The sequence below is a fragment of the Pelmatolapia mariae genome, linkage group LG12 (assembly GCF_036321145.2).
Source record: "Pelmatolapia mariae isolate MD_Pm_ZW linkage group LG12, Pm_UMD_F_2, whole genome shotgun sequence".
NCBI lineage: Eukaryota > Metazoa > Chordata > Actinopteri > Cichliformes > Cichlidae > Pelmatolapia > Pelmatolapia mariae.
Genome location: NC_086237.1, coordinates 20845834 through 20858650, shown reverse-complemented (window position 1 = coordinate 20858650; position 12817 = coordinate 20845834). Strand labels below are relative to the sequence as shown.

General features: G+C 37.1%; 1 protein-coding gene across 3 annotated transcripts in view; it reads right to left on the bottom strand.

Moving 5' to 3' along the window:
* The window catches only part of LOC134638936 (EGF-like repeat and discoidin I-like domain-containing protein 3), a 127733-nt gene that overhangs the window by 57565 nt on the left and 57351 nt on the right, over positions 1-12817 (bottom strand). For all 3 annotated transcript variants that reach the window (XM_063489898.1, XM_063489899.1, XM_063489900.1), the window contains one exon: positions 4407-4520. In XM_063489898.1, the coding sequence (XP_063345968.1) occupies positions 4407-4520 (114 nt within the window). The remainder of the gene's footprint in view (positions 1-4406; positions 4521-12817) is intronic.

Genomic DNA, 12817 nt, shown 5'->3' with positions numbered 1-12817 from the left:
TCTGTAAGCTGATGGTGATAAAACTAGTAGTAATACTCATACTACTACTAATAAGTTTAATTAGTTATTATTCATATAATTTTGCTACTTCACAACACTAGACAATGATTTTGAATTTTGATGGTCAATGATATTAATTATCACTGATGATATTGCGATATTGATAAATTATATACTGTATTAGAAAAACTGTTCACTCTGTCAGTATTAGTACTGTACCTGTTACTATACTGCAGCACAAATAAAAAAAATAAAACTTTCCTAGTTTAGTTTTCTTTTGCTTATGTGTTTCTGATTATTGTTCGTCTTTGGTGATTCAGGTGTATTTTAGGTTGTTTAGTTTCCTTCAGCTTTTCCCATTCAATCGTTTCTTGTCTCCATGTTTAGGTACCTCCCTGTCTCTCTCCCTCTGTCTGTTTCTCTCACCGTGCATCTTAGTCATGTGTCTGTGTTTTGTCTCCCGTACTTGTTCCCACGTTGATCTCTTTGTGTTTCAGCCTTGTCTCCCCAGTCTGTCATGTGTTTCCATGTTTGCTTAACCGCATCCTGCTGTCAAGTTTGCGTGTTCGTGCTACTTCCTGGTTTTATTTTAATAATCCTTGTCTCTTGTGTATTACATTCAGTTTCCTTCCCTTACCTCATTACGTCTTATTTGTCTCTATTTCAATTATTTTTCCTTAGCATTCCCAGTTTTAGGTTATTTTGATACATTTTGTTTTTTCTTATTTTGTACCTTTATGTTAAGCCCAAATAAACGTATCGCTTAATGTTAACTCATTCCTGTTCTCCTGTGTCTTATGCATTTGGGTCCTCTATCAGCTCTGCAGTTTGCAGATCTTGACAACTTTGTGAACACTATTTCATTTCACATGTAATTTGTTTAAGTACAGAGCTCAAACCATTCAATTAAGCACAATCTTTTAAAGTAATGGCCTAAATTGATCTTTGCACAATAAAATTTTGCACTTATAAAATTTATAGCAGAAAATGAGAATAAACATCATTTAAAAAATGGAGCTTAGCTTGTGTTCCATCAACACGACTTTGCTTTTTTTCATCTGTATTTTTCACTCACTAATCCAATCTGATTAGTCAGGCTCTGCCTCCTGATGTCTACTTTCTGCCAATGAACAACTGTGGGGCTAAGATAGAAAATCTGATGAATTCATTTGTGAGTAGCCGTGTTTGGGGCCTGCTCAGGGCTCCAAGTTCACTGATATATTAATCCTAATATTTTCCTAGACTGCACATGAAATCCTCACAATAGCATAATAAACACATAAAGCCTCTTTGAGCTCTTGGGCTTCTTGCAAAAACCTACTCCTTTAAAGACTTTTTCCATGCAGCCAGTGGGAAAAAATGAGGGCTGGTAAACACAAAATACTGACACAAGGCAAGACAAATCCATGCTTTCATTTTATAAGAATTAAAATGTTTATAATATGTTTATAATATTAGGTTTAATTATGTTCCTAAAGAATGTGACCACTATACTATCATGATATGATAACTTCTTACTTCTTCAAATGTTAAACGTTATACACACACACACACACACATATATATATATATATATATATGTATATATGTGTGTGTGTGTGTGTGTGTGTGTGTGTGTGTGTGTGTGTGTGTGTGAAGCTCAAATTGTACTTTTTAAATCTTGTTTTATTTGGTATGGGAATAAAAGCATAAAAGCCATAAAACTAAACCTTTGAAAAACTGCATGAGAGACTGCAGGCCATTTTACTAAAGCATACAATTAGGTCTCTATGTATTAAAACAATGACACAGTCTTTGTCATTTTGCCTCTTTTGAAATCAAAGAGTCAAGATGTGGTTAAAGTTTAGACTTCCAACTTTAATTCAAGGGGTCTGAGAAAAGTACTGCATAACCTTTGAAAATTACAACCATTTTATATCCAATCTGAAAAGTAATAGGAAAAACTGACTGATAAGTACCTTCATGGGTAGGTGAGACCTTGTCCCTCACTAATCCAAGACAAACTAAGTAGATAAAATATAGTAAAGGTTTGGGAGTCTGTTATGTTCTTGAAAAGAAGGAATGAACTGGCCACTTCTGTATCACCAAAAGGCTTGAATGACCACAGAAGAGAACAAAAGTTAATGATCACAACTTTCCTTGGTTAACAAAGACAGTCACACTCTCATGGAGGTAGGTGTACTACTGCCAGGGTCGACAATCAAGACGGTCAATGTCATCGTGAACAGAAATATAGACAGTTTACAACGAGGTGCAAACCGCTGTTCAACAAGAAGGTTAGATTAGACTTTGCCAGAAGACATCTGCACATTTGAGGGAAAAACAACAACAAATTTGAAAAGATGAAACCCAGATTAACTTAGACCAGAATAATAGGAAGTGAAAAGTGTGAACGAGGAGAGAAACAGCTCATGATTCGAAAACCATACCACATTACCTGTCAAAATAGTGGAGGCAATGTTATAACATGGGCATGTATGGCTGCCAGTGGAACCAGTGACGTGACCGTTAGCTGATTTGAACTCAACAGACCAAGCAGAGAGAACTATAAGCAAGCAGCAGCTGAAGGTGGCTACAGTGGATACATGGCTTCTAGGCTTCAGGCAGTTATTGATTATAAAGGATTTTCATCCGAGTATCAAAACAATCCTTAAATTCAGTTTGTTTGAGGCCTGTGAAAATGGGGAATATGTATAAAAACGGCTATATATATATATTTTCCTAAACAGGCAATGCAATACTTGCTGAAAAAACTTTAAGTGGGCACTTCAGTCAAATTTTGGTTGTGTAATTAAAATGCACTGTGGTGATGTACACAGACAAAATGAAAAGAATGGTGCCATTATCCAAATACTTATGAGTCTAACTGTATGGTTCTTTACATTTAATGGTGCTGAGAAAGCACGCTGTTCACAGGGTGGCTCCTACAGTTATTAATCCTCTTCACCTGAAATCTAACCCTCACACCCAACTGATTCCTTTCAATAAGAGCCCAGAAGCAATTTTCTGTTGGGCCTTTTGTAGAACATATGAAACGTCTCCAAGACCCTTTAAGTTCAGGTTTAGGTTTCTGTGTTTTTGTAACCAACAACATGAAATGCATGTTTTTCTGTGCAGCCAGCATCCCAAATGACTCAACTTGCTTTTTGACCTTACATTAGGCAACACCATATTCTCTCCAACACAAGACCAAAAGGCATGAAGTGTCAGGCACTTATATGACATTAGTAAACATTTGATAGCTACGCACAAAATTTGCAGTCTTTCATCACTAAAGCCTTAAAATGCATTTTCTTTTCTTCTGGCAATACTAATAATACTGATCATTTTCACTTCAGCTTTTATTTGCCCAATACAAGCTGGCTGAGCTCACATACTCACTCACAACATCAGCCTCACTTTCTGTTTCACATTCAAACTTGTCCTGGGAGAATACTCAATAATACCTCCCACTTGTACCACTGGCAGCTGTGTTTACTGTGACGGTGCCATTTTCTGTGTTGGAACTGTGTGTTTTGGAAAATAAACACTTGATAAGGTTTTGGTAGTCATCTGATTCTTTGTGTCTAACACTTTACTTGTAAGCAGCAAAGAATATAGCTGAGAATGTGTTATAGTGCCATACCTTTGCTAATAATAACCTCCTCCAGTCACTTTGCATAAGAATCTCACTTTATATTAACACCAGAATCGGGTATTTATAAGAATGCTGATATGTAGGGATGGATCTCTTTGTGACTTTATAAATGTTTAAGTCATAGTAGTTATAATGTGTCATGTAGCTCAGGGCACAGAGTTATTTTAGTTTGAAGGCAAGCATTTGAATACCAGACTTGAAATACATTATTTTTAGTGCTTATAATAATTAATTGTTATGCATTACAATATCTTATAATGTCTTACTGATGTCTTATTCAGAGAAAGTGTTTCATTTTTTAAAACGCACAACAACATCAATGTCACATTTGCATAAAGCTGGTATTTACATTTAGGTGAAAATTTTCAAATCTTACTCTGAACTGATGATAAGGATGATACTTCAAACTGTACTTCAAAACTCTCCCAAGTGTACTTATTTATAGATCCCAAGGTCTTCCAGCTGTGAGTGACTAAATCTGCTTTTTCCATGTGGGAATTTTCCTAAAATGCTTTGGACTTAAGGGGTTGATAAACTTGCATATCATTGAAAATCGATGATCAAAGGGAGGTGCACCAAGCACTAAAGCAGAAGACAGACGCTCTTTATGAGAATTACCAGCCCCCCTTTTCTCTGATCGATCACTTTGTGTCGGTAATACTACCAGCAGTGCAATTACCTGCAGCATCAGGTGTGCTGTTCGAATCAATGGTATGTTGTAAGAGTTAGAAGGTAAACATTGCCAAAAAAAAGAAACAGGAGTACTTACTGTATTGACAGTTCCTCCCCATGTATTCTCCTGGACATTCACAGGAATAGTTGGCAACCAGATCTGTGCAAATGCCTCCATTCTTACACGGGTCCCTTTCGCATTCGTTAATATCTGGAAGAGGCAAGAAAAAAAACAGAGTGCATTCATTTATATGAAGCAGACGTGGGCAATTACAAAGACTTCATCTTCATTAAAATGGATTGGTAGGGAGCATATATTGAATTTTCTCTGCGTGTTGCTCAATTCTGTGTGCACATGGAAGCTCACGCAAAGACACAGGTTTCTTGGAACTAATAACTCAAAAACTCAGAGGAAGATTATTTTTGCTGGAATATAATCCACTTCTTGACAGTTTACTTTCTTTGTAGTATTTTTTCAGAACATACCACATCATTTGGGGAGTTTGCAAAAAGCCTACTTAGGTTAGCAAAGTATGGGGTTTATTCAGTCATCAGAGCTATACCCACTGAGATAAACACTCTTTGAAATCTCTACATGCAGAATTCTCTATATACGTTTTACACACACACAGCAGCACACCAACAAATGTCTGTCAAGCAGAGTTAGGCAGATATTCACTGACAATTAACATTCAAACGAGAGCACTCACATTTTTTAATCATCTTAAATCCAGGCCCCAAGACACCATCCAATGCAAAGCCCTCCAAACCCAAGAGATGAGCCCAGAAAAAAGTCCCATGTGTCAGCTAGTGTTGATACTACACTGCCTCCTCTGAAACACACACTGATCAGTCTCACAACACTGCTTTCCAAACACCAATCAGAGTGAACCAAATCAAAACAATGCAAAGATAAATATCTGAAACACTGGAAAGAAGAAACTAAAACCCAAGGCAGACTCACATGTTTTATTTAGTGCTAAACAAAGACTATGAATTGGGAGAATATCTCCTTACCATCAGAGACAGAAAGCAGAGACAGAAAGCAGAGACAGATCCTAAGCCAGTATAAGCTCGGTGAAAACAAACTGGCAATCAAACAAGAAAGAGACAACAAGGCATGGCAACATAAAGAAAGCCCGACATGTGATCACTGTTTGACAGGTGAGGTTGAAACAGAAACAGAGATGTATTTTCCTCCTGAAGTGTAAAAAATTTAGTGAGGTAAGGAACACTTACTTTAACCAATTCCAAATTTAAATAGACATTTCAAAGGAGAAGGACAAGGCACATCTTCCACACATAAACTTATGCATATAATTATATATTAATTATATGTGTTTATTTAAAAACTGCCATGCCAATAAAGTAACTTTGAATTGCTGAATTTGAACTAAATATAAATGTTGAATGTACTAAAAAAAAAATAAAACTCCCCAAAAAATAAATCAATAGAAACTTGTTAACATGGTTACATTATTTTCTTTATTCCAGTTGTGGATTCAGACCATCCTTAATGCATTATTCAATAACTCGAGGAGTCTGAATTTAATTGAATAACTAATATTTCCATATATACAAAATTTGTCTTTTAGGAAAAAAAAAAGTTGTCGTTGTCTTACAATATCAAAAGTTCAGCAAGAGGGGAGACTTGTGTGGGCCACTGCTTTACAGACAAACTTTCACTTAGAAAGCATCAAATTTATCACATTTAACAATGTTATGATATTTTCTAAGTCAGAATAACTGCAGCTGAACTCCTGTATATCTATGGTGCTAAAAAATACCTACACTAAAGTGGAAGACGGCAATGACACACAATTTTGCACCACTGACAGAAGCTTTTTCCAGTGTGCTTGTTATCCTCTGTCTCTTCATTCAAGTATCACAGATACAGGAGAGCAGAGTACGTTATCACCTTTGCTCTGTAATTGCGCTGCGAAACAGATTTTCTCTGACTGATTCATCAAACTGGTTATCGAAGGTGACAGAACTCCAACCCCACCCATTACACCCCATTTGCACTCTGTTCTGTTACAGGTAGAGTTAACAGCAAGAAATTATGGGGATGATCTTGAAGCAGCGAGAGGAAAAGTGGTGAACTTTTGAACAATTTTTAACAAATTTCTAATGATTTGACTTCCAAACTTGCCTATGGCTGCTACAAGACTTTTAATCCTCTACCACCTACCCTGGGCTGTCTGCGAGTTATAGGTACATTTTGGCTTCATGAATATGTAACTAGGCTTGAGATTTGGGAAGCTTAAGAAAGTGAAACATGATTAAAGTAAGTCTGTTATGGTGCTTCATCGCTTTAAGATTTTATCTGTAGCATACACAATAGCGCGAGTCACTTGCATTATCTCAAAATACATCTTTTTTTTTTCAGGGGGAATGTTGGACGCTCAGGAGGAATATAGTCAGGTCTTCATGCATAATGGTCAATGTGGTGGTGTGACTAGAAGCAGGAACGTCTTTAATCTGCAGTCGAGCAGAACAAATAAATAAACGGAGCGAAATAACAGACGTACAGAGAGAAAGATATGAGAAATGTTTTGTTATCGCTCTGTAATATATAGGCAACCTGCAAGACAACTGTATTTGGGTAAAATGATATTTTGATGAAACTGAGCAGTAAAGCATTTCCCAAAACATAATAAAGTTTTGCAGATTAAACTTGAAACACATCGCAACAAACACTGTTTTCCTTTATCTGGTATGCAGGAGGAGGACGCTTGCCTGTGTGTCGGTCTTCTTTCGGACATTTAAAATTAGATATAATCTTGAGCACAATCTCACATTGTGTTCCTTTTTTATTTATTTTTAGACAGCTGTAATGTAACAGTTATCTCACTTCAGATACAGATAATGTTACTGAAGTTCTGCTATTTGTCAACTGGCTGGCTGTACAGCCATTTCTGTGTAATGCAGTCGATGATAAATCAACTGTGCTGTGAACCAAAATGCAGATATTTCAAATGCAATGTAACCTAACCTGTAGAGTTCAATGCATCAGTCTTATATAAATACTTAGCCAGCGTGTGTTTTACAGAGGACAACAATAAGCGCACATTTTCACAGTTGGAGCAAAAATCCTCATCTTGAAGAACAGACTACAACAACACACAGAATTGTTGAACCATATGTAGTCAAATCTAAACAGCAGGGCTCACTTATATTTGATTATACTGTAAAATACACTGAATATGTTTCAAAAAAAGAAACATTTGTGTTACAGCCCTAGCCTGTCAGCTCCATCTCAGGCAGCCACATGACAATTTTGTGGCAAGTATCCTTTTAGTTTTGTATTTAATCATTACAGAGGCAGTTTGTGATCGTCTGTGCACGTCTATGCTTGGCTGTTTTTCGCTGCTTCACAAAAAAAAAAATTGAGCCATTTTAATACAAAGCCATTAAAACTTCAGTTTGCAGTTGCTGCACGGTCCCATTCCTCCAAAATTACATCATGATTACATCTTTTTCATTGTCCACTGGGGTGAACGCACTAGAGTCTTCAACTGTGAGACGACTGAAGAGATGTACTGAATGCTAAGTCAGAGCCTGGGTTAAAATCTGAACAGGAAGAAAGCAAAAACAACCAAAGAGACAACAAAGAGACAAAAACAACTTCATGACACTTTTGCAATCACAAAAAATACACTTAGTAAGAGAAGAAGCGGTAGAGTAATGAGGTCTATCTGTTTTCTCAACAACATATCCATCTTAGGGTTGTGGGGCGAGCTGGGAGCCTGTTCCAGCTGAAATATGTTCATAATTGGTCCACTTTAAATAAGAAATCACTTTGAACAACAAAAAATATCTGATTTATTTTGTAGTACTTGCATAGATGTTGTTCAAGGTTAGATAGCCTAAACCTTTGAATGTCTGTGTTTTAACCTCCAAATTGCTTGCTACAATCAGATACAAACAGTACAGTAATTAGGTGTTATTGTGCTTCACAGTAGCTGATTTGTGTAACTGTCATTTTTTTTAACTGTGCTTTGATAAGCGTAGTATAGGACAGTCTGATTATGGCAGTAGGGGAGCAACTCAAACAGGCCCTGCTACTTGCTTCTCTGCAATTTCTTCAACAGATTAGATCAGAAGAATGAGGTGTGCTTGTGGCAGAAGAGCAACACATTGGTCTCCCAGAGCTGTAGTGGCGACTGTTTTTTTGTGCACATAAAACAAAACAACAAGAAAAAAGTATGTAAAAGGGCATGAAAAGCTGATAAATTTAGCATCAAAGTCGCTAAGTTGGCAGCAATGAGGTGAACTGAAGTGTGAAGATCACTGCTGTGAGCGAGAGGGATGTCATTCGCCCAAGCTGAGATGGTAATTATTTCCACATTTTGGAAAAACGAATATCCACATCTCACAAGTGAAAAACACATGCCAAACCAACAAAGGAATATCTGAATAGTCAAAAACAGATTCGTCAAGCTTTACACAAAACTACTCTCACCCTGACAACACATTATTAGCAAAACATGAGCAAAAACATGCTTGTCAGAATGAAACATTGGTTAGAGAAGGTAAATGAAGTGAAAATGGAATATGTTTTATTTAAACTGTAGTAACTCGGGTTGTATAATCACATTACAATTATCAATCTCCAAAACCTCCAAAAGCAAGTCAGCTTTTATTTGTTTAAATGAAGATAATCAAAAAACAACAATTTTAGGCAGTTTTGACAATTACAAAAACACCAAAACTTATGATTATCATGATTATGATTACTACCCACTGAGGAAACAGTTACCCCTTTCATATCACATTAAACTAAAGTTTTTTGGGGGGGTTTAATGGCGCTATAAGCTCTATTCGCTGCTCTGTTTTTTTTGTCACTGGTTTTCACTTGCTGTCAAATCCATTCATTTTGAAATTTTGACATTGGTAGTCTCATCCAGTGACCGATCTGTCTGTGTTCTGTGAGCCAATCAAGTCTCCAGTCTCTGTTCTTTAAATAAATTGTCTGTCACTGTCACTTTGCCTCTCATGCTGTCTGTCATGTATCCCTCCTCCTTCCCATCCCCGCTTCATCCAGGTTATTCAGCGGGTCTCTTCCTGTGTCTCCATTTGCCATTCAGCCATTCGCTCACTACATAAGGGATTCTGTTTGATGTCATTTCTTATCACACTATAACCACCAAAAATATCTAAATTTTGCTGCTTATCTGTTTTCATCTCTTTATCAGATTTTTTTTCTACCAAATGCTGTCTCCTTTTTAAAGTTCAGTCTCTATTACCAGTTACAGAAAAGCTATTTTACTGTATAATCACTGCATTAACTGAATGCTGAATTGACTGATTCTGGATCTAATAAAAACTTTACAATTTTATGAAAAACACAAAAATATATAGCACAAATGTTGCTTGAGCAGCCCACAAGGTCTTGAACAGCATACCCTGAAAAGATCAGTGTGCACACAGGCACAATCCACATCCACGGTTATTTCACAACTGCAATCACACCACTTAGAAATGTGATGCTGTTGCTACAAGTACATAGCCTGTTGCCACCAGTAGGTTCAATTATAGAGGTAAGCCAAATGGCTAGGCCACTCAAATAGCCTAGAGCACAACAATCCACAGAGAGAGGAAAACACAGCTAGTCCATCTTTGCGATTTGCTTTCCTTTTATGAGAGGCCATCAGCTCCTAGGAGATTAGCGTGGGGAAAGTGAGACTTGCCAGTAAATCAGGTGGGAGAAAGGGGATTACTTTGGGGGATGCAGTTAATCCAACTGGTAGAAACTGGAGAAGAGAGGAAAAGGTAGGGATCGAGATGGCGAGAAAAAAGATTATTATGAAAGCAAAACAGGAAGCGATAAAATAAATAAATAAGGTGCCAATAAATAAACTTGATTTACATGAATTGAACAGAGTCACGTGGTGGTTTGTCACTCACAGTTAGTCAAAGTCCACCATTGTACATTTTAAATGTTTCATTAAGGCCTGAATTTTGTAATCAGAACAATTTAGCAAACTAGTATGAGTAGAATTTCTAACTTAAATGTGAATTGAAAAAAAAGAAAAAAGAATCCATCCATCCTCTACACATCCATTTTTGCTATTGAGATCTGTATTGTAGGGGCCTGGAACCAGTCCCAGCTGACATTTAAAGGCGTCATTAATTGTTTTCTATTTTTAGGCAATTAGATGTGAACCAGTATACTGACTGTCCAGCCAGACCAATGAAGCGTGTAATGTTTCTATAGAGCCTGCACAAGACTGATTCAGCTAAGACTCTATTGAATGGTACTCCCTGGTAATTTATTCATTTACTGTTCATTCATATTGCTCACCATGTAAACTCAATACGTTCATTTGTGTCTCTTCAAATTTGATATTTCTGATTTGTCAAAATTTCATCATTACTGCATCTCCAAAAGGTAAAATAAAAAAAATAAATAAAATTCCTTGGCCTTTGGTCACACCATCATCATGCTCTTGTCAATTCACTGGAACATCTTGCTTCCTGAAAAAAAAAAAGCCAGACAATATGGAGAGCAATGAGTAGTCCTGTGTGTCAGGAAATAAGACTGGCTCCAAGTATCAAACTGACTATGGGGTGTCCAGGGAGCAGGAACGGGCCTGTATAAAGACGGTTCACCCAAACTCTGGGCTCCACTGGACTCTTCATCTACGATCCTAGTACAGCCATTCACCATAACTAAACAGACCAACAAATCTGCTTTCAAGTGTATTTAATAGTAGAAATATGGGTCACATCTTGAAAATTAGGATTTCTAAAGCACTATTCACCACCCATGATCTGGTGTTTTCTTTAATATGGTCCATGGGAAGCTTAATTTGCACAGCAGAATTATATTTAAATATGCTTCTAGTTTCCATTGGACTGTATCTAGAGGCTATGGCATCAGTATGTCCAAACAGCCCAAACAACAACTTAAATCACATAAATGATTGAAATAAATGCCTGCTAAAAGCCTTTAATCCTCTCTAACTTGTTAAGCCCCCTAACTTAATTAGCTGAATGAAAGGTAATGTCCCAGTAGTATTGCCCCTACATCACACCCACTTCCTTCATTAAATTACAGTCAGATGTTGGGCAAGACTGGGTAAAGCCTTCTTTTATGCCCCTGCCAAGGCACTGTAAGCCACAGAACTGGAGGTTAGTCAAGACTTTGTTTTCATAAGGAGTTGTTTCACAGTGTTACGTCTTTGCATCTGGACATACGGTAATTTAGCTTACATGAAAAATTTCCCCTGGGGAAGATTCATTTCATCTTATCTGTTTTGTGTTACTGAGCCAGCGAATGCAAAAGTATTTGGTAAGCAAGCTGATCCTCTAGGCAACTCTAAGAATGGAGCAGTGGTCTGACCTCTATGGTCCGTGATCGACAGCAATTAAGTGGATCACCGGTTGTTTATGCCTGCCACATAATTAACCCCTGACCTTGGACACCCATACTTTCTTGGAAGTAATCATGCTATTCGTAATAGTGGTTAGAGTTCCTCTGGGACAGGCTGCTGCTGATATCTTGTGATTCATAGCAGCACTGTAAATGTTTGATCTGATACTGAAAATAGATTGCAATTGATGGGTGCATACAAGAAAAAAGGAAGAAACCTTCCAAAAAACATGCATATAACCAGTGTAGTAAAATACTAATGTCTTTAGTTAATGGGCTATGTACCAGCGAGGAAGTTACAAGAACAAGAATTTCATGTCTGATGATGATTATTAATAGTTTGCAACTCTTTCAACTAAAGAACATACAGCTGCAACAGTAGATTATGTTATCATTCAGTGGCAAAGGTACTTAATGTGATATTATATACAGCACAGGTCAAGCTAGAAGCACGGCACTACTTCAGTTTTGATAAGAAGAACATATCTCATGCTTCTCTCCGGCGCCCCTTTGTGACTGGTGTGCAATGGTCTTGCTTACTTCTTTTGTGAAAATACATGTATCCCATCTCCCACACGGTTGTTTTAATGTTATGCATCTGCTCATATCTCAGTGGAAAAAATACACCAGAGTGAGCTTTAAGTGCAGATTTAAGGCTTAGTTGTTATGCCAATTATAAAATCTAAATGCATGATATTATTTTTCTGCCTGCATTTCAACCTAGAGGTCTTGATTAAATAAGCTTTAGCATATACTCAGAAACATTATACATTTATGCACATATTGTAAATACAGTAGTTATGTAGAACTTTTTCTTTTTGTGAATTTTTTGGTGGAAACTTCTATAATCCTTTTGTGCCAACAGGTCTCCAGAAATGCATCTTTGTATATGGACCATCATCTTTGGATGTTGGGTTTGCAAAGTCCCAGTCCGGTGAAATGTGTCTAGTCCATGCTACATGAAGCAAAGACAAGCCCTGTCTCTCCAAGTTGAGTCAGCGATAGAAGACAGAACAAGGAAGTGCCTGTCTCCACTGTCAGTCTGTGCTGTCAGTCTATCCTTTCCTTAGTCATGTGAAGTGACTATCACCACAAAAGACAGAATTTCTATTAAGGGTCTGATGAAGTCA